Genomic DNA, 24056 nt, shown 5'->3' with positions numbered 1-24056 from the left:
CATTAACAGAAAGACCAAAGCAAATTTAGCGACTTCTGATATATAGACGGTCAGGAGTTTTAAAACTGGCTTCAAACTATTAATTTGAGCATCCAGTTTTGACAGCTGTCCCTTTAATGCCTCCTGTAGAAAGCTTAAAGCTTCACATTAGTCAACTCCAAGACATGTACATGATCTACATGATCATCAAAACAAACAATAAAATGACACAATTGCAAAAATTTAACCTACAACAACATGAAACTAGATAGAATATGTAATACATATAGTTTTATAAAGGATTTACTTACACATTTACTGATTTTAGGTTCATTGCTTCTATAACTGTGATAATTGAAGTACAGAAAGAAATTCAGAGGTGTCTGCTTGCAATTGCAAAGTGAACACTTGCACAGTCAGTCTACTTGATTCTGAGTATTCAAGGGAAGTTTTATTATCAGGAAAGATGTAAGTCATTCATTACAAAACATGAAAAATCACCATTTGTAAACACCTTGAAATATCTTTTGCCATGATTGAACAATTAATCTATTTCCTGGCAATTTCTTCTGAATTTCTGTGACACTGCTACCCATCAATTTCTCTTGCCTTATCCTGAAGCCAGTTTCCTCTTTCCCCATTAATCATGTTCACTTCTTATTTTTGTTCAAAGTGTCAACAGTCAGGAATAAGTCTCCATTATCCAAGCTGCATTTGCAAGCTAACGAAACATAATTAATGAGAAGAGGTATCAAACACAACCATCAGCAATGTCTACTTATGTATTTTTTTTAGCTGCTTCTACCAATCTGGTCCTTCAGGAAATCCATTTGACTGAATCACTAAGTGCTCAACACCAGCAACAGGAGGTCAAGCAACCAAATCTACTTTTTGTAAAAACTCCAGAAAATCATTTAACTTAATAAAAAAATTCTCCTGAACTGTTTCTCAAACAATGACCAAACATACCCAAAAGATGTGAAAAGTGTTTCAAGCAATTCAGGGAATGTGGCAGATTTCTATAGTGCCAATAAGTTATAAGGTTACCATAAGGGTAACCTCCAACTTTGGTTGCACAGATCCTCACTAGTGGGAAGCCCATCTACATATAGAAACATAGATGAAGTAAAAATAGGCTATTTGAAGCCTGACTCACAAACAAGCAACAGATGCAAAAAAAAATAGTTCTCAAGCCCTAAAATAACACAATTTTTTTGAAACCATGAATAGGTATCCTTGGTGTGCACTGGACAGCCTCTACTGCACCACTTGAAATATTATTCCCTGCATATTTGTTTACAAAGCAGTAGCATTGCTTCTTTGCAAGGAAAAGCAGCAGTCAGTCCTGTGACTTTTGGTGGAGTTTATGTATACTATATTCCATCTTATAAACTCAATGTGCTTAAGAAAATGTTAATCTGTAAACTATAATGAATATAGTTTTTTACTAAAGCCAGAACAAATTAGTTATACTTGAAAACTTTGTGTTTTCCTGCCTTGAACACCCTGCAGCAGCCAGCTCATGACCCAAACTGAGACTCTTTCAATGAAGTTTCAGAGAAGAATCTACAGCCTAGCAAATATGCTTCAGGAGTAAGACCCTGAGGCCAATGACCAATTTATTATATAAAGTAGTATCTACCTATCAGCAACATCTTTTTTAATGGACAATTCTGTAAAAACACGTAACAACAACCAAAAATCAAAAGGGATGGGGGGGGGGGGGGGAGGGAGTGGGGGGGGAAGACAAGTCCAGCATGAAAAGAAAATACACAAGCAACTGATACTATCTTTCATGAATTACAGAAAAATCATTACTGAGAACAAATTCATTTAACTCCCAAGACAGACAGGGTCAAAATGGAACGGATTTCAAAAAGCATGATCTCAAATGTTGACAAGAATGTATATACCAGCCCAAAAGACATGATTTTGGCAAGCTCAGCAGACCACTACTTCTTGTCCAATCATGTATTACTGCTCTTTCCTCAAATAATTCCCAGTGCTCTATTTATCACGGAAAAAAGAAAAAAAAAAAAGGTAAGTTTAACAAGCACCACCACTAGTGCAACTACAACTGACCTTGGGAAAACATAATAGTGTAGTCTATTCCCTTAACTGATAAATACGTGCCTGTCCCACAAAACATCAGTGTATGTATGTATCATCATACACTGCGCCTACCAACCCACTCTTCTGTTATGCCCACCCGGACACTCCCAGAAGGAAACAAGTTTGTTAATCAAGGAACTGAGGGGGATGTTAAAAGGCTTTGCGATTCTGGGAAATCTACTGCAGCTCAAAAGAGTCCTTGAGGGTCAGGAAGGAAAGGATTTAATAGTTTTCAAAGGAGTGACATATTGGCTTGATGCTTCTGTGAAATATTCTTGGAAGAAAAAAATTTCCATCACACTTCAACAAATGTAAATGTTTAAACTGTGAACTTAGTCTTCAGTTGTCTTCAAACCTGTTACCATATGACTTTCCTTTCTGAGTGTACTTAACATTAAAATAACATGCTTGCACTCCTCAAATAACCCATCTGCTGTTCCTACTTCTGTTACTTTAAAAGCTTGTCAGCTGCTATCCATTGCAGTTCAGTTTTCAGCATAAAACCAGCAATTAATATTTATTATTGGTTTTGTCTAATTACACTAATTTCAGGCACTATACTCATCTTTAAGTGCCCCAACACTTGAAATAATGAGGGAACCCCAAAGAGCTAAGATTAAGTAAACAATCACAACTATTTCATTAAGAAACCTAACTCTGTCTCCCTTGACTGAGAATCTACTTTTGACTAACCACGGTTATTTTGAGATTTCATATCATTCAAAAGACCAGCAGATACAGGTTCGTTGTAACAAGCAGATAAAAAGACAGGAAGGAGTCATGGAAAAGAGTTTGTAAATAAGGGTCTTCAGATAATTGTACATAAAACTCTACTGTATCTATTGCACAAGATATACAAGCCTGATATGAACCAATGCAACACAACCACCGTTACCTTGCATCACCTTGAATACACCTTCAGACTGTAATGCACACCTCTGGGACTGCTTATACAGAGTTGACAATCATTGGATTAAAATAAAATAAATTCAAGGAAAGCCCAAGCATCTAAGACCTCAAGCCTCCCTCACAGTTAAGCACTCTAGTAATTCTGGATATATTGTGGCTCCTTCCTGCCTACGCTCTTTGCATTCAGGGAAGCATGGCCCTTTCTTCTGTTTCAAGCAGAGAAATCATAGAATCACAGATTGGTTTTGGTTGGAAGGGACCTTAAAGATCATTTAGTTCCAACCCCCTGCCATGGGCAGGGACACCTGCCACTAGACCAGGTTGCTCAAAGCCCCATCCAGCCCGGCCTGGAACACTGCCAGGGATGGGGCATCCACAGCTTCTCTGGGCAGCCTGTGCCAGTGCCTCACTGCCCTCACAGTAAAGAATTTCTTCCTCATATCTAATCTAAATCTACCCTCTTTCAGTGTAAATCCATGACCCCTTGTCCTATTGCTACAGGCCCTACTAAAAAAGTCTTCCCCCGTCTTTTTTGTAAGCTCCCTTTAAGTACTGAAAGGTTGCTAAAAGGTCTCCTGAGAGCCTTCTCTTCTCTGGGCTGAACAACCCCAACTGTCTCAGCCTGTCTTCCTAGGAGAGGTGCTCCAGCCCTCTGAGCATCTGTGTGGCCCTCCTCTGGACCCACTCCAACAGCTCCATGTCCTTCTTAGGCTGGGGGCCCCAGACATGAATGCAGTACGCTAGGTGGGGTCTCATGGGAGCAGAGGAGAATCACCTTCAGCCTGCTGGCCATGCTTCTTTTGATGCAGCCCAGTATTCAGTTGGCTTCTGGGCTGCAAGCAGACATTGTTGGGCCATGTTGAGATTCATGAAATGGATCATCTCACCCACTGTCCCACAGAGTTTGATGGTTAGGATTCTGAGCTGCATCATCTGCGGGATCAAATCCTCTCAAGCTGGAGAAGAACTAAACTTCACATTTCTACTACAGGGACAAGTTGTCTAATGAAAGGTGTGAAAAAAATAGTGTAATTTTAGATGAATACAAAGGCAATGGGACCTGACTGAGATTAACTATTCAGATTTTTGGTGCTGCCGCCTTACTCCCACCCACCTCACCAAAGCAGGGTATTCATAATCTTTTAAGTAATCTTAATCTGTTCAGGAATCTTTCATCTAGAGATCTTTTTGTCCCTGGATCAAAGTTCTCTCAGATTTCAGAAGGCTTCAGAGGTCAGCTAGCACTTAAAAGTAGATGGATAGTATTGCTCTGAAAAACAATGCTTACTTCTTTGTAAATAGAGTGGTTACAACCTAGCATTTTAGGCTTACAAAAAGTTTGAAATTATAGTGCTATAGTTATTTACGAAATATTCTACATTTTTATTATTTCTGGAAAACATTACTACATATCTATTTTACTTTTAGAGGTTTCTTAGATTTTCACCAATAGTTTTTCTAATACCCCTTAAGGTCGCAGAGCAGATTGCATATTTATGCCACCAATATAATGAACAACGGAAGAATAATCAACTCTCTATTCAAAGAAAAAGCTATTATCTTGCTGCTAACAGCACAACGTGTTGTTTGCTCATTCCTTCCACTCCTTTAGATACTGATGGGACAATTCTTTTGCTCTGAGGAATCTCTTTCTACTTACTGACCTAGAGGTACACAGGGCAAAATCATTGATTGGCCATGCTTGCTCAGCAACTCCATAGCTTTATAGTGCAGGAAGGTTAACACTGATTTAAGATATGAATGTATGCTTGCTGTACACCTCAAACATTGTACATGAATCCTAGGAATTAATCAGATTTTCAAATGTTAAAAACTGACAGACAATGTATTTGCTAATTGATTAGAACAGAAGAGTGCTGGAAAGTATCCAATTCTCAGCACGACTCAGTGTATTCTATGCTTTCCTTGCAACCTGTGGCATCTTACAGAGATGTAGTATTATAAACTTCTGAAAACTTAGGTTCTTTTCAAAGAAAAGCAAAACAAAGAGAACATACAACTGTGAACAGGGCAGGACAGCGCTCAGTGCAGCAATGCAATTACAGCATACAGACATATGCAGATAAGAACAACAATGAAAGAAACAAAAAATAACATTACGTTTTACTTCCACATTTTCCATGTATAATGATTTATTATGCTGCAAAGCCACTGAAGTATCATTTTGCGTAAGGCTGAGCTAAGATTTTAACAGAAATACAGAGAATACTAAGGAAACTTGTACTATTTAGTCTACTGGGATTGCAGACATAACAAAGATAAAATATAAAACATTATATTTGAGGTATTTACAAAAGCCAATAAAATATCATAGGCAAATAATATTTCGGTATATCTAAAAATTAGCACGCCTTAGAGGAACAAAGAGGTTCTCCTCTCAGTCTTCTAGGAAGTACCACGAGATTGTATTGTTACAGAAGTTGCAGGATAAGAAAATGGAATCAACAATATATGCTAAGCGCTTGTGTTTTATATTTTTTATACATGCACATACACATCGTCAACCATTTCAAAAGCACCAGATATAGTGCACAAGAACAGACTGAAAGCCTGAGGTTTTGCTGATAAATCCTTGCAAAAATAACCCAGTTACATGAAGGAATCAATCCAAATTTATATTATTCACCAGATGTGTCTGGCTGGCTGCCAGTATCAATTGCACTGAGTATACAAGGAATCCGAATCATATCCTTGATTTCTCTGGGAACCAGAAGTAACTTGACAGTACTAAAAACAAGACTCTAAAAGACTGTCTATAGATATATATAGTGGTGTTTAATCTTGGATTCTTCAACAATTGTTGCCACATCTGATGGCGACTCCTACCACCAAGATATTTCTCTTAAATTCCCTGATCTGTACCAGTAGGTTGTAACATAGTACACTATTACCTCAGTGTTTGTATTATAGAACAGGGCTAACAAATTAGAACCACTATTATAACCCATATGATTAATATACACACATAAGTTAACAGATCAATTAGTACTATTTAAAACAACTCAGCAACATGTTTAACCACATGATGCAGTTATAAACAAGTATGGAAAGGCCATGGACCATATTTGAAAAATCCATAAATACCTTTTGAATGCTCACAGGAGTAATTTTAAACATTTTACTGAATGACCCTTTGTTCTCTTACTAGAATAGGGAGAACTGCAGTTTCAGAAATACTTCTTCTAGACTATTATTATTCTGAGAGACAGAGTGGCAGCTTCTCTGTCATTTACATTGCCACTAAGTGGCAGAAGATGAAACAAGAACAGACAGAAGATGACAGATCATGGTGCTTTGAAAATACTTGGTTCTAACAATAATAGGACATAAAATTAGGTAGCTGATGCTTCAATTGCCTCAAATCATGACTTACTGACAGGTCCCTCAGACCTGAGGAGAACACAGACAGGTTTGGGAGAGGAACTGCTAGACAGTTCTGAAATTGTGAAGTGCATATGGAAACCCCTAATAATAACAGAAACAAGTTATATGTGTGTGGATAAACTAGGAAGTGAGAAACAGCAAAAGGCCACAAAAGCAGTTACACAGAACTGGCTGTGAGCCACAGAAGTTCTGAGGAGAGGTAATATTAGCAGAGTTCCTGGTTCAGATTTAAGAGGAAAAAGGCAACAATTTTTTTAGTGTGTTGACACAGTAACAATTTATGATACAATCATTTAAAAGTTAAGATTGAGATGCTTCAAAAAATTGTCTAAATAAGCATTGAGGATATTTGTAATACTATGGATTACAATCTCAGTGACTGTTGGTAAAGCATCAGAATGGAACATTGGAAGTTAATGAAAGTTGTCCCTGAGATATTTCACTGTTAAGTGTTTAATCAGATTTTCATAAGAAAATAAATTAAAAATACCCTTACAAAAGCACAGAATCCAAATGTATTTTAAGATATAATTAACATGAAGAATAAATATAAAGAAAGATTTCTTTCTTAAAAACAAGAGAAAACCTACCAGTTGTGCTTCTTCCCTGTTCACTTGTTTAGTTATCTATCAGCCAACTTCAGATGACTGGTTATTATACAGGCAAAAGAGGAGATTATTTGTTACGATGTATTTTACAGAACATGTATCATACAGTACGCGTACAGTTAATTGCAGGACGGGATAAATCTATCCCAGCTAAGAGTAAAGTCTTGCTTATCCTTAGAATATTGCATAAAAACAGAAAATAGAAAATTTCTCTAAAGCGTGCAACAGGGAGAAATTATCTAAACAAAGAGTCTGTAGAAAAAATAAATAAGATCAACTATCCACCTCTAGCCTCCCTTCCAAAACCAAATCCTTAATCACTATTTAACAAGCCTTTAATAAAAAGCAGATGCACTAAATGGGCAGTGGGGAAGACTACTGGAAAAAAAACCCACACCAATACCAATCTTCAAATCCATTTTCTCTTGAAATGAATGAGATGAGAATCTAAGAAAAATAAATATGAGAGAAAACATAAAAAAATACATAACATTCACTCACATAAAATTTTCTGGATATTCACTCAAGGCCATATCAATGATATTCAAAGCATCATGATAGTGTTTCTGGGCTGATAGCAAGAGTGCAAGGAGATGAAGAGAGTTGGCATCATCTCCTTGTAGCTGCAGAGCCTGACGAACATAACCCAAAGCTTCTGGTATCTGATTTAAAAAAAAAAAAAAAAAAAAGGGCAGAAAAAGAAAGCATCACTGTTAGAAGTATTGCCTATTACTTGATTGCACGTCCATAAAATTTTCAAAATATTCACCTGGATACCATGTAGAATTCTATAGACTACTCTACGACACTATTCAGAATTTTAAAATGGACCTGATGCTTTACAGTGAACAGTAAAAATTAAATAAAGTATTAACCTTGGAAAATAAGATAGTACATTTCAATAAAACAGTTCCCTTCAGCCCTTTAAAATAGTCACTATTCTTTTTCAAGTATTGGTTTTATTTCTATATGATTTTGAAAATGTTTTAATTGTAACACATTAAGTAGAATTTACAGCTAGACTGCAACGATAACTCTTCTATTACATGGAATTTCCAGAACTCCTCAGCTGCATGTGCTTTTGCTCCAAATAAACACACTAAGTGTTAAAACCAGGGAATTTAATTAAGCAACATGAGAATTTTGGAATTCAGAAGTACAGAGTCATAGCCTGCTACTGTAAAATATTTTGTGCTATTAGAGCGACAATCCATTCCACTCTAATGTGACATAGTCCAACGTCTGCTACTCATTAGCAATGAAAAGTCACCTACAGCATGTAAACTACTGTACTCAAAACTATTTACTAAAATAAACATGACACAGGAAAAGGCTTACCATGACATGCACAAAGCACCTCCACATTATCCAAAGGCATGTGATATATGGTAGAATCCTAAATCCCTTAAACATAACAACTGTACAAGTTGGACTGAGCTGTGATCTCTTTTATAGCTTTAAAATATTTTCCAGTTTTCTCTAAATGTAATTTCGTTCACAATAACCAAACCTCCTACAAGTATCTAGAAACAGCATGGATCTTAGCAGATATTCAAGATTTAAGTACTGCCAAGATCATTAAAGACTAGATTCAATAGTCACACTCTCAACATAGTCAGTCTGAGCAGAGATTACACATAAAAGGTAAAAACAGGGTAAAAATAGATTTTTTTTCCCCCCTCCATCCAGCAACAGAAATGCTGAAACAAATAAACTAAATGACTTATGTCTTCTTTCTGACCCTAGAGCTGGAAATACTGGGGCAGAACTCTGGAGAAATGTACGAGACTGAAAGTGTTCAAGAGAGAGTATTTTGGAGGGTTTTTTCCATATATATGCATATATGCACAAGGAAAAAAAAAAGCAGGTTTTCATTAAATAAAACTTCATCTGTATCCATCAACAGATACAAATTCTAATCTTGATAGACAGTGTGAGGCTGCACTTTTAAAATGTAACTAACCTGTCTGGATATGGCAAGCTGCAGTGCCAAGTAAAACGCTGCTAGATGATCCGTTGGAGACAAACTGTGAGCCCTTAAAAACAAAGAAACAAAACAAAAAAACAGTGAATTTTTCTCCTCTTAATACAGGTCAGACACACACAAACATATATGTTAATGTATCCATATTCAGACCTCTTCACTACACATAAGCTCATATTTTGATATGTGGTGTTCATTCCAGTGACTTTCCTCATACTTCTCAATAATTCTTGATTTAAATGATGAAACTTTGGGCCATTAAAGTAATTTTTAATCAAAATTAATTATGTAATTTCAGTATAAATCTTAAAAATGAGCAATACAAAATGATTCTTCAATTAAAATATACTCGGAAACAAACACTAGGTTTAATTATCTTGGAACAGTTATAATAAAAATTCATTAAGCAGAGTTTTCTTACAGAAAAAGGGGGAAAAAACCCAAACAAAATATCCCCCCAAACAACATGCCTTCAGAGAGAAGAATTACGTCATCTGCATGAGAAGTACCCAAGCAATCAATGGCACTGACCCTGACCAGGATGGTTTGGAAGCACAGAACTCAAAGGGGAATAGCAGCAGCAACATAGATCAGAGTTTTGTTCACTCTTCAGACTCTGGAAGTTGAAGCACGTTTTCAGCCCTGCACACTGAACTTCCTAGGAAGCCAGTTACTTCTTGGCTTTAAGTTGCTTTGAGATTAAGTTAGCAGAGCACCTTGCTGTGCAACAATGGAAAAGAAACGTAGGCTAGACATGTTCTTTGCCACAGCATTACAGTAAGAGGCAGTATAAGGCCTGACTCATCATGAGCCTGAGTTCAGATGAAGTTTATACTGATGATCTTGTTATAAGTATAACTTGTCCACAAAAAAGTTAAGCTGCACAACAGCAGCAGGGTTTTGTGATCATTCACTCTCAAAATATTTGTAACTACTGCTGTTGCAAGCAACCCTAATTACTAAAACAAAGAAATAACTTTTTTGCACCTTTCTGTAAAATTTTGTTTGTTTGTTCTTAATGTTTACCTCAAATGCACATATTTTGTGGTACTCATTTTCAAATTTATCATACAGAAGATGCCCCTGTAAAACACTGTACTATTTTCCCCTGTAATACTCTTTCTGCTGCGGAATAAGGGTGTGTTTGGGGGGGGATGCGTAAGCATAAAGAAAAAAAATTATGGCTGTACCCCAAAATGATGTGTAGTAAATACTGGGCTGCAACCTGGAACTATTTTTTTTATTTATATTTATTGCATTCTCTTAATGAGGCTAATTTAGAAATAGGATGGGTAATCATCATCTTCAAAACATCTAATGAGTCATCTCCATCAGGAGGGAGGAACAAAACTGACCTTTAAGCCATTACGACCACAAAGGGAACCTTCTGCTTCTGACATGTGCATTGCTGTCCTCCCCAAGTCCAAAGATGACAGCTCCATTAGTTTAACAACTACACCCAACACGTATCAAAGCAGCTTAAGTTATTACGGGACAGTTTCATATTTTGTTAACTTTACCTCTAAATTGGAGATCAGAGTCAAATAGAAAGCCTAATACGGTCCAGGACCAGTCCTTTTAAAAATTTAAGTTCAGAAATTAAGCAAGACTAAGTGAAAACAAGAGATTTTAACTTAAAGAGTACTTGTTCAGTCACCCAAGCTTCAGCTAGTGCAAGAATAAAGCTGTTGCTATCTATCAATTGTTTGCTGAGTTCTGTGAAACTTCAATTCACATCAACCACAGGAAAAGCACTGAAAGTCTTCCACAATAAAAAAAAAATTAGTGAAACGAACACCCCTCAGCACTGTGTGAAGATGGCACCAAGCATCTTCTCAAATGGCCGATATCATTCAGCCTAGGCAAGGGTCCAAAACAGAACCATTTCTTCAGGACCTCTACTTCTTCAGTAATTGGTCCTCTAGGTAAGTGATTACAGAACCCCACAAAACACAAACCAAAAAAATGTGGCACATCAAAATACTGAGACCAGTACTGCTGCTTGCTTTATAAACTGTGTGAGACAAACGGGAGAATTTCAACTTCCACCTCCTGGAAAACATTTTTTATTTTTAAGATACTGGAAGAGAAAGTGGGCATGACTCTAATATGCTCAACATAACTTACTCTCCGTGGTAACAAATTTTCAGTAACATCCTATCCTATGTTATCAACATAAGGAACCAGCAACATTATTAACCAATAATTAATTATTATTGAAGGGTATTTCCAGTACAGCTGATCTATCAGGTGTGTGTCTCTCTATGAAAACAGGTGAGGAAACATGTAATATGCAGAACAGTCACCTTTCAAAACATACTTTTTCCCTTCTCTTAGAAGGTAGCTGTGGGGTTTTTGAGATGCAGAAACTGTGTTCTTTTTGAGGGCCAAACAATCCTACCCAAAATTCTATGTGGAGTCCAGGCTACTCATATCAGCAACATCACTAACAGTAACATTAGCAATTCACTAGAGTTTTCATAGTGTAAATCCTGCACATTAATAAAACCTCTGAAAGATACTGTAATTAAAAACCTATGTACAATTTCATTCTGAGAAAGGCCAGCAGAAGGGATGAACAAATAACTGAACATCGATATCCTTGCACATGTATTTAAAATACAAAACATTTGTTTCTAGGAGGTTGTATCAACTGAAGGGGAAGAAAAAAAAAGAACAAAGGAAACCCAAAGCATCAGAAAAATGCATAGAAAGCAGATGCAGTTAACCCTCATGTTCCCAAGACCTCCTGTGTATAAATTTATATCCTGCTAGTTAGCACAAATATTTCAAAGCTCAATATTGCCACAAAACTGAAGTTCCACTCAACTTTACATATGGCTCAAGGGCATGTGTAATGGTTCATTGAAGAGGTGCTAGGTATGTTTTCAGATTTCAGCTGGCACTATTTGCTGCTAGGAAGTCTTTGACACTAACTAAAGACTTAACTGTTCAGCTGCAGAGAATGAAACAGAAAAGTTCCTGGGTGAAAGACAATATAACACAGAACCAAGCAACAATGTTTGAATAAAGTATGTCCTGGTTTTGGCTGGGATAGAGTTAATTTTCTTCCTAGTGGCAGGTATAGTGCTCTGGTTTTGGATTTAGTGCGAATAATGTTGGTAACACACTGATGTTTTAGTTGTTGCTAAGTAATGCCTATTCAAAGACAAGGGCTTTTCAATTTCCCATGCTCTGCCAGTGAGGAGGTGCAGAAGAAGCTGAGAGGCACAGCAGAGCCAGGACAGCTGACCTGAACTAGCCAAAGGGATAGTCCATACCATAGAATGTCAGGCTCAGTATATAAACTGGGGGGGGGCTGGCTGGGAGGGGCTGATCACTGCTCAGGGACTGGCTGGGCACCAATCAGCAGGTGGTGAGCACTTGTGTTGTGCATCACTTGTTTCTTTTGGGCTTTATTCTTCTCTCTCTTCCTGTTATCTCTCTTTTGATTACCATTACTATTATTGTTGTTATTATTATTACAATATTTTACTTTATTTCAATTACTAAACTGTTCTTATCTCAACCCACAGGTTTTACCTTTTTCAATTCTGCTCCCCATCCCATTGGGAGGGTGAGGAGTGAGTGAGTGGCTGCATGGTACTTGGCTGCTGGCTGGGGTCAAACCAAGAGAAGGTGTGAGAGTAGTTTCGCAGCGATAAATTGAATATTGATTGAAAAATACTTCTAACCTACTGTGTATTGCTTATTCTCTTTTAACTCAAACCACTTACTCTTTTTCTAGAGCAACTTAATGAAATACTACAATAAGCAGCATGCTACCTATAAAAGTATCCTCATATTTACGGATGGTCAAAATGCTGTATAACCTCAGCTCTCAGAAAATGGAAATTTTCCAGACAGATCGATAGCATGGAATGACTCTCAGAATTTGGGGAATCACTGTACTAAACTGGAGGGTAGAGTCTACAGGCAACTGGAATGGATTAGCTTCAAGCTGCGGTTCGTTTCATCCCTTGCTGTTCCAAAGAATCAGCAGAAGAAAGCAATTCACCGTTAGAACCTCAAAAGCAGTGAATGGGTAGAAATGGCAAGAAATGTTTAGCACAGTATTTTTGAAACAGTCATGATTAAGTCAGTGGTAAGAGGGATGGATGAGGAGCTATGGTATAAACCAGGAAGCAGAAAATTCAGTTTCAACATGGAGAAAGAATGCTGAAGTAATACAAAGCTATTAAACCCATGAAGGAACAGGAAGAGCATATGTTAAAACATTTTTACATACAGAGGAATACTTAATGCATAAAAAGGAAGTACCAATACATACCAGCCTCACTCCAAAGTTACCGGCAAGACACTTTCTCAACCCTGTCCCCTTAGATATAGAATCTCCAACAAAAATCCAAAACTTCGTATTCACATTAATGCACAAATTAGTTTTCCTGAAGCACTTATGCCTATCTCACCAAAGCAGGGTTTTCCAGGGTATATAAACATAAAACCAGATGTATTTAGATGCTGCAGCACTTCTGCCAGCTTTGCCATATGAAGATTTGTTTCTTCTGTAATTAGGGTAGAGATGTTCTCATTCACCTGTTTATTATCATTTCCTTCAGAGTCAAACCCTTGAGAATGAACTACTGTCATCACCAACAGCGCTACTTCTGTGTAAGGCACTTGGAAGACCAGGCATTCGCCTTGTCACTGCCTATGCTGTTAAATCTCCAGATAGAATTTTTTCTTTCCCCCTAGCTTACTACCTGCATTCAACCCCTCACCCACAGCAGCATGGCCTCAATTATCGCTCTGCCTCTACAGAGGCTGCTATGCAATCTGATCAGTGACAAACTCTTCCAGAAACACTATCAGATTGAAATGGCTTGAAACCTTGCATCATATGATTTCTAGATCAGAACAACATACTCCTTTGAGCAAGTATTTTACACTATACAGCACAACACAGAAGTCTTCAAAATGAAATAAAAGGAAATCCTTAGAAATCAATTTAGATATTTCTGACAAAAAACCATGAAGTAAATGCTAAAGAAACACATCATGTAGTCATGAAGGGAGACTCCCAGAGGTAAAATCCTCATTACACAATCTTTTACAAGTATCTCTTTTTAACACATAATAAAAGCTTTCACTACGTACAGCAGTATGAAATGAAAAGATTAACACCCACTCACCTCTGAAATGCAAGAAGAGCCTTTCTCTGCAAGACCTCCTGCATCCCTCGCAAAGATGCTAAAAAGGATATATTTGATCAGTAATATGCAAGATCAAGAGCTTTCATTCCACATGCTCATTGATGAAGTTTTAAGACATTGACCGAAAAAACAGTTGCACACAGAAGCTTTAATTTTAAAATTAGCTTGCTGCTATGTATCCTTTTTTTAGGCAACATGGGAATTTCCAAATGAGAATGTTTATTCTTATCTTACCATCAGTAGCCTGCAGACTGTAAGTCAATCCCAGTGCCAAGTAGCCTTTTGCTTTGAACTCCGATGTTTTGTCCCCAAGATCAACAACTGTTTTGGCAAATCTTTCAGCTTCTTCCAACTGAAAATATTATAGAACATCCATGTAAATAGAAACCTAGCTAAATCTTATGTTAGAATTAGAAGAATGCACAGCATTTGTATTATGCACACTATACTGTTGAAATCTCAGGCATGATTCTTTTAAGGACTATTTAGTTTTTCATTAGACTTAGTTTTCCTGCTACATACTGAGTAAAGAACATGGATTTTAAGCTGAAGCACCCATTCCTATGGTTGAGAGAAACCCTGGCACGTAACAAACAGATCATTCTAAACTTACTGTGGTTTTGCCTTTTTTTTTTTTTTTTTTAAATAAAAAAGGCACTTCTGGTCCATATATGCCATCTACCATTTCTGTATTTCATAAATAAGAGTTCTTGCCCCATGAACCATTTCTTTAGGAAAATCAATTGCAAAAATTATAGCTCCAACCCTGCAAAATAAAAGTATAGCCATGCAGAACTCTGCATCACACACAGTATTGCTGAATGTATGAAAACTCATAAACAAACATGTGAAAGATCAAGTTTTAACCACGCAGCCATTTATTTAACAATCTAGAAAGAAAAAAAAAAAACCCCACCAAAATTTGGATCCATTCCAGTAAAAACAAATCTAAGTACAGTAAGCTACTCCACATGGAGTCAATCCATAGGGAACAATTTACAGAACTAGGATCTATGTTAATAATTAAGACTGCATTTTTGTCAGCCTGAACAAGTCACGTTTCTGCTACTGTACCATTTTATCAATTTCTGATTGCTTCCCTCCTCTCTTCCTCCTTCTAAAAATAAACTTTCTTCTAAAAATTACACATATATATCTTGAAAACTGTATGATGATCTTTGATCACCTTATTGTTTTTTGTACAGATACATCAATTTCAAGGTTATCTAAAACACAACTTAAGTAACACTTTTTAAAAACACCCTGTCCCTACCAGGAATTCATAAACCCCAGCTTCCTGCAAACATGATATCACCAGAAGGGTCTCCTTAATAAGAGATTTGTCTCATTATCTTCAGAAAAAATTACTTTCCTCTTGCACAGAGGAAACAGAAGTCTAAGTTGCATTTTTAATCTTTGTGTGCCAACAATGTTTCAATTTGTAATATATTTTTAGCTATGTTTTAGACCAGTATCAAGATATGCTACCTTGATAAACATAACCATTGCTGTCCAATATTTTAAATTAGCCATGCAAACAGAGATGTACAACATATCTGTGCTGCTTTTCTAGAGATGACCAAGTGAATGTAGTCACTGTGCAAAAGCATTTGCTACATCCCGAAACCAAGTTCTTGTTGCATTTCTGCACAGCTCTTCCTGAAAAGATAAAAGAGTGGCAAAGCTTACCCAGTGGAGAGATCCCATACAGAGCTTCGCAGCAAGGAGTGGAATGGTTGCGTCATCTGGTTTCAAACGTATACATTCCTTCAAGACTTTAACAGCTCGAGCAGACTGTTAAAAATATTTTCCACTGAAATTACTAAAAGCATAAGTATGTTTCTTGGATAGAAGATTCCCATTTCCATCATTTACTTTACTTTCACCATATGAAGGAGACACTACTAAACATTTTGTTGACAATTTGTCACAACTCCTCATGCAAGCAAACCACAAGTCTTCATGCACTGCTGTCATTATTCAACCCCTATGCACTATCATTTGCCCAGAATGTAATTCCAATGGTATATAATTCAGAAAACTGTTCTGAGATGCATTTAAAACTCTACTAGGCCTGTAAGCTCACAACATTTGAGCCAGGTAAATGAAAGAGCAGGAACAGGACAGAGTCTTCAGAATAAGCAGTGTTTTAGTGTTCCTTGGGAGTTAGAAGAGCACTTAGAAATAGTTCTGATATAAGGATGTATAACAGACAGGCACTGATTCTCTTTTTTTAACCAATTTGCCTCCATGCAATCACAGTTTAGAAGATAACTCAAAGTAAACAGAGAACAGTGAGAAGAATCAACCCTCTTCAGAACCAATGTGCTTCTAAAGGTATTTTCTAAAGAAAAAAGAATTAATTTCTTTCTCCAAAAGTGGAGATAAGCAAATTACCCCCACTGAAAATTATATTTTAGAAAATTAGTATTGTTTACATTATATAACAAATGTGATTTATTTTCTGTAACATGACAGGGAAATGCAAAAAGAACTGAAAATAGAAGACTGCATCTGATAACATAAGTTCCTATGTTATATAAAACAACAAAAAAAATCCATCTCACTTTAATAGAACAGAATACAGTATCAAAGACTCTAATATTAAAAAAAGCCATAATCAGAAATTCCCAAAGAACAAAAAAAAGAAGAGCATCATGAATCACCATTAATTTGTACCTAAATGTAAAATTCTTTCATGGAAACAGCACTGAAACAAATTGTTACTGGATAATATGATCCAGTATAATCCACTACATACATTCAATTAACTTAGCTTAAGCTTATAGGCAGGATAGTTTCTATCATCATCTTTCAGCCTTCCTAAGTTAGAAACTATTGAAGCAACAACATTCTTTGTAGAGCACTAGGCATAAATTCAGGAGTACGGTGTACTTAGCTGATTTAAGGATTGCAATTATTTGCAAAAACACCACAGGTGAAAACTGTGGACATGCAAAATGTTATCAAAAGCCATCAATAGAAGAACTACATAAAAATATTAAGACTTACTTTTCCTGCTGCCATCAAGGACAATGCAAATTGATACCAGAGATGGAACTCTTCAAATGCAAACTTCATGGCTCTTTCTAAACACTAGTTTTGGGGGGAAAATTTTATTTAAGGGCACATTCTTCAATTATTAAGAAGGCATATTAGTATAAAAATTTTCTTATAGACTCATATCTAAAATACATGTAATTAAAAATTTAAATCATTCAAATAAGTTAAGTGAAAACAGCTGACAGATTCTGTATGGAAAAAAAAGAATTGAACAGAAAATGGATTTCCCATTTATTATGTTTGTTTAAATACTCCTGCTGATACTGTCCTATTTAGTCTGAAAGAAGGAATGATAAATACCAGCTTACTGAAGGTACTAGCTGCAAAAAGCTGGCAATAAGTCTTAAGTGAAAAGGAAAATTGTACACACATTCTTCCTACATTGTGAATACTTAACAAGCAATGGCACCACAAGTACTTACAAGTACCACTTAAAAGGTGGTGGTGGTGGGTGGGGTGGTGTAAAGCTTCACCTGATGGTGTTATTTCTATTTTTAAGAATGTTAATGTCACACGCAATATTCTCCTAAGATTTTCAACTTACTAACTGAATGCCAAAAGGAAATTAATTATTACTATACAGAGATTAAATATATTAAATTATTAATATACTTATATTAATAATTTTGAAGTTTTAATATCTGCTGTTGTCAATAAGAATGATTTCATTTTGCTGTGCTCATTTTTACTAATCAGGCCAGCTCCAGAGAGTCAAAAGGTGGAACATTTTTCTGCATTAAACTTATTTAGCAACTAACTTTCTAGTCTGCAGAGTCCAATTACATGAAGTGGCTTTTCTGCTCTGATAGCTACCAATATATATGCTAAACCACAATATCATTAATTATTTCCCACATTCAAACTCAGCTTTAACAATGCAGAAAACACAGCCATGTTCCCACACTTTAACAGAACCTGAAGGAAAGAACAGTACTGAGGATGAAACCAAATACAAGAAGTGCATTATTTGCTACACATATGTAATGTATGCTAGAATTTCTCCTACTATACAATGTCCAGTATCAAGATTATTATTAAATAGAATTTTCATTAAATTACTATAAAGGACTGAAGTTTCTAAAAACAAATTCTTTCTAGTACTGTTTTTAAAAGTTCATCATTAGATCATATGTGTAGTTAGTTAATTAAATGTCTGTTAAGAAAACAACACAGGATTTATTTTCCCATTGGTCTTTCTTTCATCAGTGGAAGCAAAAAGATCACAGCAAGAACGAAATAAGTAAGTTATGCATGACAACTTCTATTACTTTGGATCCATCACAGAGATGCCTAGCTAGGGCATACTCCTCCATCTCCCTCCATGAACTTGGCAGAAAATAAAAGTTGCAAAATTCTCCCCTCTCTTTCCACCGATCTGTACAACTATGGTGCTAAAATGAGTGCCTCTAAATGGAAGAGAATGAATTCAGGTTTATCTTTTCAAAAATATTTCCAAATACAAGTCACTCTGCTTATTTTGATACTACTGTTTTACATATGATTTAAGTAATTTCAGCACTTCTTCCAGAACTCTGACCTACAGCAGCCATATAATTCCAGCGATTCACCCAAAAAAGTGGTGCAAGGAAACTTAATATTTAAAGTCAAAATATATTTATAAATTTTTTAGGCTGCCTAATCATACATTCTTCTCCCATTTTTACATATTCATACATGTATGCATGTGCATTAATTATATAGAGGTACTTGTTCACAATTAGAAAAATAAAAATTATATTTTCTAGGCCTTGCTTAATTAAAAATTAATTGCCAATTGTAACTGGCAGAAAATAAAGAAGTTGGAGAAGTTGATACTTCAGGGTTTATAAGGGACACAGGATATAACTGTAGATTATTTTAAAAGGCCCGAGTTTCAACATACTCATGATCTATTTACCTCTCTTTTTCCTTGACTTCAAGTTCTATTTATTTGGCTTCATTCAGCATGAAATGGACAAGTTATATGATTTTTGGAGGCTAGCATGTGCGGGGGTAAGCGATATATGTGCATATATGTGTACGTGACCTATGCACCATGAAAACCTCATGAACTGGGTTCTTTTGAACCAAGTAACAATTAATTTCAAAGAACAACAGGCTCCATCAAGAAATCAAAGAGAAATACATAACAAGCAACAGAATCCTGGAAAACTGCAGACTTAACTAATTGAAAACACATTCAGCACTGTCCCTCTCCTGACAGGCAGAAATGCAACTGTCAATAATGCCTTGTTAATAATCACAAATCACTATATGGGCAGGTGGTGTTGAATGCACTACTGAATTTTGTTGCCTAGCACTGCGGTCCTCCTGAAAAGATTATGCCTGGAGTTGGAGTTGAAAGATGAGTATCTAGGAAAATTTCTGGTCTCTCCTAGTAGGTTGTTAATAAGCTCAATATATGATATCCTACCGAGCTTAAAAACCAATTTGATGACAGTCAATACTTTTGTTTAGAGAAGAATTCTAACAGTAGAAAGTTCCTTGATCTAGTTGAAGAAGCTGTAAGAAACTGAAATCCTATTGTATACAAACTCCATAAAGAAATGAGACTTCTTCAATTAAGAACATGACACAGCATTAGAACAGTTTAGGATGAGACAGATTTTTGATAATTCAATGTTCTTATATCACAACTACTTCTGTAAGTAATCAGCTACAACTAAACCAGAAGATGGTAATGAGATACTGGAACTGGTGGGTGAGTATAATTTCCACAGCTGGAATAATGGTGTTTTCTGACTTGAAGCTGCAACAGCTCCACTAGAGCAATCATCATTAGGTCACAGAGAACAAAGCCAACAAAACATTGTATGCCTATTACATAACTGAACAGAATGTTTACACATTTCTGAATTTGTGTTTATTGTAATACTTTGAGTTATAAAAGTTGCAGACTATGGGCCATAGGATTTGAGGGTAGATACCCTCAAACCACTCACTAAACTGTAAGACTTTATCTTAAAGTCTAGGTTTTCCTCTATCCTTTGGACAATCTAACAAAACACATGCAAATTGCATAATCAAACACAAAACATTTGAGATAAGAGAACACACTTTCCTACAGACCTGAAAAAATAATAGATTTCTATTTTATTAACTTCAAGGCCATTTTCCAAACTTCAAGGACTATGGAGCACTCCGAATATTATGAGGTGTAAAAGAAAGTTTTCTTTTGAAATACATCACCACAAATAATTTTTCTAGGTATTTATATCTATAATTTATACCCACAACAGCTTTTATCTTTTGCCATTCCTTCCTGCTGTCTCCATTTAATGTGTATCCTTTTAAGCAGATCCATGCCTCCTCACCTAAAAACCATGTGAATCTCTGTGCCATCAAATATTTGCCACACCTTTCACACAATTTCTGTGCTTGGCCACCTCAAGTCACTTGCATAAATTTAGACAGTAAGCTTTTTGAGCTGGAAACTACTTACTGCATTTACACAGCAGTCAGAATGCCAGTGTCCTATGTTTGTTTAGCCCTTAGTACTACCACAATTAACATGATTAACAGAAATAAGTTGAATATGCACTATTATCAACAAACCTCCGAGAGCATTTCATATTGGCCTCTTCTTCCCAAGGCTATAGTAAGTAAATCATAGACTACAGATGCACTTTGCAAACTGATAATACGATCATTTTTGTGTTCTGGTATTCTGCTCAGTACAGCATCACGGTTAGCCTGAAACATACCACAAAAAAAGAAACAGTTAGCCATTGTAATCCATCCTATATTTTCAGCCAAGTAACATGTGTTTTATTCAAACTGACTTATTCAGTCAGCAATTGATATATGATGCAAAGAGAGAATATCTGCTACTAATAGCAAGAATCACCGCTTCTATACATTAGTGGCAAGACTGATGTTTCTATATGGATCTATTTTTAATTATTTGACTCTAATTACATAGATTAGGTAACTATTTAAAAGTATTGAAGAGTTCTCAAAAACAAGTAAGGGTTTTAAAAAATATCATGTATATTAATCTTTTAAAATTTAATTTTATTTTTTGTATGCTAGTAAAACACATTAGAAGGATCTTCAAATCCTCTATTCCAGTTTTTGTAAAAGGCAGCAACCTATTTCTTCTCTCTTCATAACATCATGACACTGTCCTCTCACTTGTGAGTGGTGACCTGCCCAGGATAACCACACAGTCACCTTCAGGAGTTACTAGTCAGAAGTGAAAACCATCCCTGGTTGTGAGCACAGGTTTGGAATCAGGCCATGTTTGCAATAAGGCTTTGTACTTTCAATCCTGTTTTGTGAAAGGCACATTGCAAACCTAATTCCTTAATTAAAGTTTTCCTTTTGAGAAGGAAGAAAGCATAGCTAGAACTGGATTAAATTGACCTATTTCTAGATTTTTTGACGTTTAATATGCCCACTGGTACAAATGCTAGTATATCTGGTAGCTTGAAGTCAGAAATTAAAGATCCTTCTCTCTCCTCCTCCCCCTCCCACCGCCTTTTTTTTTTTTTTAATTACACAAGGTATGGCCCCCTTAATACATTTACTTAGATACACCCAATTTTAATGGGCAACTTATTCCCTTCTCTTTCAGAGGCAAGGCATGACACGCATTAAGGGATAATGAATTGTTTCTCAGCTTTAACATGATAACATTTATAGCTCTAAACATACTCAATACATCTTTACAATCAGAATAATTAAATACTGTAAGAAATTTTCAGAGATGTATGGAACACAAACTGCACAGACATTTCAGGAATTATCAGCTGAATAATCCACAGCTTGGTTTGAAAACACACACCCCCGCACACACACACTCCAAAACAGACATTTTGTTTTCTTTTGATCAAGAAGTCTTTGGCTTTTCCTTTCTACACTACATAAATATTTAGTCAGCTTCAACAACTTCTTCCTTTTTCAGTCCACATTTAATCACTATTTGACTTAATTCCTTGCAAGCACAGAACAAGCCACGAACTTGTGAAAAAATGGCTGACAATGTCAAAACAGTATTATAGGAGGGGATGCCTTGCAAGTATAAAAGGTGTCCTATCTTTGAACATAATTTTCTTCAGAATTATAAAACAGAATGTATGTACAAACTTAAGTGCTCAGTGTTTCAGAACTGCCACAGTCTCAAACACAATAAAGTGACAATTAGTTAAACTGCAACGTGTTAGCTGGCCACACTTACCCTACAGACACTAGGCCTGAGGCAAATGCAAGCAGTATAACTTGGTTCACCCACAGTGGAAGAAAGGATACGCTCTGCCATTTTACCATCAGCTAAGAGTAACACACAAGGCTGAGCCCAGGAGGTGGTGATCAGTGAAATGAAGTCTAGTTGGAGGCCAGTAACCTAGTGGTGTACCCCAGAGACTGATCCTGGGCCTGATCCTGTTTAGAATCTTCATCAGTGATCTGGATGATGGTGTACTCTCAGCAAGCCTGCTGATGATACACAACTAGGAGGAGGAACTGATACGCCAAAGGGCTGTGCTGACATCCAGAGGGACCTCAACAGGCTGGAGGAATGAGATGACAGGAACCTCATCAAAGGCTTCAACAAAGACTTGGAAGTGCAAAGTCCTGCACCTGGGAAGGAACAACCCCAGACATGAGCACAGGCTGGGGACCACCCAGCTGGAAAACAGCTTGGCAGAAAAGGACCTGGGCGTCCCGCTGGACACTAAGTTGAACAGGAGCCAGCAATGTGCTGGCAAAGCTAGGGGTATCCCAAGCTGCATGAGCAGGAGTCTTGCCAGCAGGTCAAGGGAGGCAGTCCATCCCCTCTGTTCAGCACTGGTGAGGCCACAGGTGCAGTACTGGGCTCCCCAGTACAAGAGAAATCTGGAGCTACTGGAGATAGTCAGCTATCAAGTTGTACCTTGAAAGTACCACTAGGATGAATAAGGGACTGGAGTATTTCTTCTACGAGGAAAGGCTGAGAGCTGGGACTTCGCAGCCCAGAGAACAGAATGCTCAGCAGAGGAACCTTATCACTATGTACAAATACCTGAAGGGAGTGTACAAAGAAGATGGAGTCAGGCTCATTTAAGTGATGCTCAGGACAGGACCAGAGGCAGAGGGCACGAACTGAAACACAGAAGGTTCCCTCTGAACATGTGGAAACACTTTTTTTACTTTGGGGGTGACTGAGCACCAGTACAGGTTGCCCAGGGAGGTTATGGACTCTCCCTCCTTGTTGATACTCAAAAGGCTTCTGGAGACAGATCAGCCTGCTCCAGGTCATCCTGCCTGAGCTGGGGGTTTGGACAAAATGACTTCCAGAAGTCCCTTCCAAGCTCAGTCATTCTGTGATTCTGTTACTACAGCTCAGCTGACAAGCAGCAACATGTACATACACTGTAATGTAAAGATGCCGGTCCTTCAGATCCCACCTTTCTACTCATTCCTGCCTACATAAGGAAAGGCTGGTCTATACAAGTGTAACAGCGAGAATACAAGGGCATCTTACAGTAAGAGTGATGGCAGAGTTGCAGCTGACTTTCCTCATTAGGCATGACAACACACTGTAACAGCAGTCATGGGGCTAAAAGAGACATTTTGTAGTCTGAAATGTACATATAAGAAAATTAAACACTTGAAAAGCAGAGAACTATAATTCCCAGAGCAGTTCTTTCATAAGCATTACAATTTAAATCTTACTCAAAGCATCCTTTCTGAATTCAGAAATTAAGGGAAGTCAAGGTGACAAAAAAAGAAGCATTTGTAATCCACTAACAAGATTCAATTTTCTAGATATATATTGCACTAATTCTAACCCAAATAAGTAGTTATGATGTTAGAGATCACCAGTTCCCTGAAACTAGCAGT

The 24056-nt window shown here is 36.8% G+C and overlaps 1 protein-coding gene across 3 annotated transcripts in view; it reads right to left on the bottom strand.

Annotated features, from left to right (window-relative positions):
• Window positions 1-24056, bottom strand: part of TTC7B (tetratricopeptide repeat domain 7B) — a 144108-nt gene that overhangs the window by 59187 nt on the left and 60865 nt on the right. For all 3 annotated transcript variants that reach the window (XM_040601428.1, XM_040601427.1, XM_040601429.1), the window contains 7 exons: window positions 20790-20927; window positions 17184-17267; window positions 15861-15965; window positions 14406-14523; window positions 14151-14208; window positions 8977-9049; window positions 7515-7675 (listed from right to left, as the gene is read on the bottom strand). In XM_040601428.1, the coding sequence (XP_040457362.1) occupies window positions 7515-7675; window positions 8977-9049; window positions 14151-14208; window positions 14406-14523; window positions 15861-15965; window positions 17184-17267; window positions 20790-20927 (737 nt within the window). The remainder of the gene's footprint in view (window positions 1-7514; window positions 7676-8976; window positions 9050-14150; window positions 14209-14405; window positions 14524-15860; window positions 15966-17183; window positions 17268-20789; window positions 20928-24056) is intronic.

This window comes from Falco naumanni, chromosome 7 (genome assembly GCF_017639655.2).
Source record: "Falco naumanni isolate bFalNau1 chromosome 7, bFalNau1.pat, whole genome shotgun sequence".
In the NCBI taxonomy this organism is placed as follows: Eukaryota; Metazoa; Chordata; class Aves; order Falconiformes; family Falconidae; genus Falco; species Falco naumanni.
The sequence above is the reverse complement of the archived record's forward strand: the minus strand, read 5'-3'. Positions and strand labels throughout refer to the sequence as shown.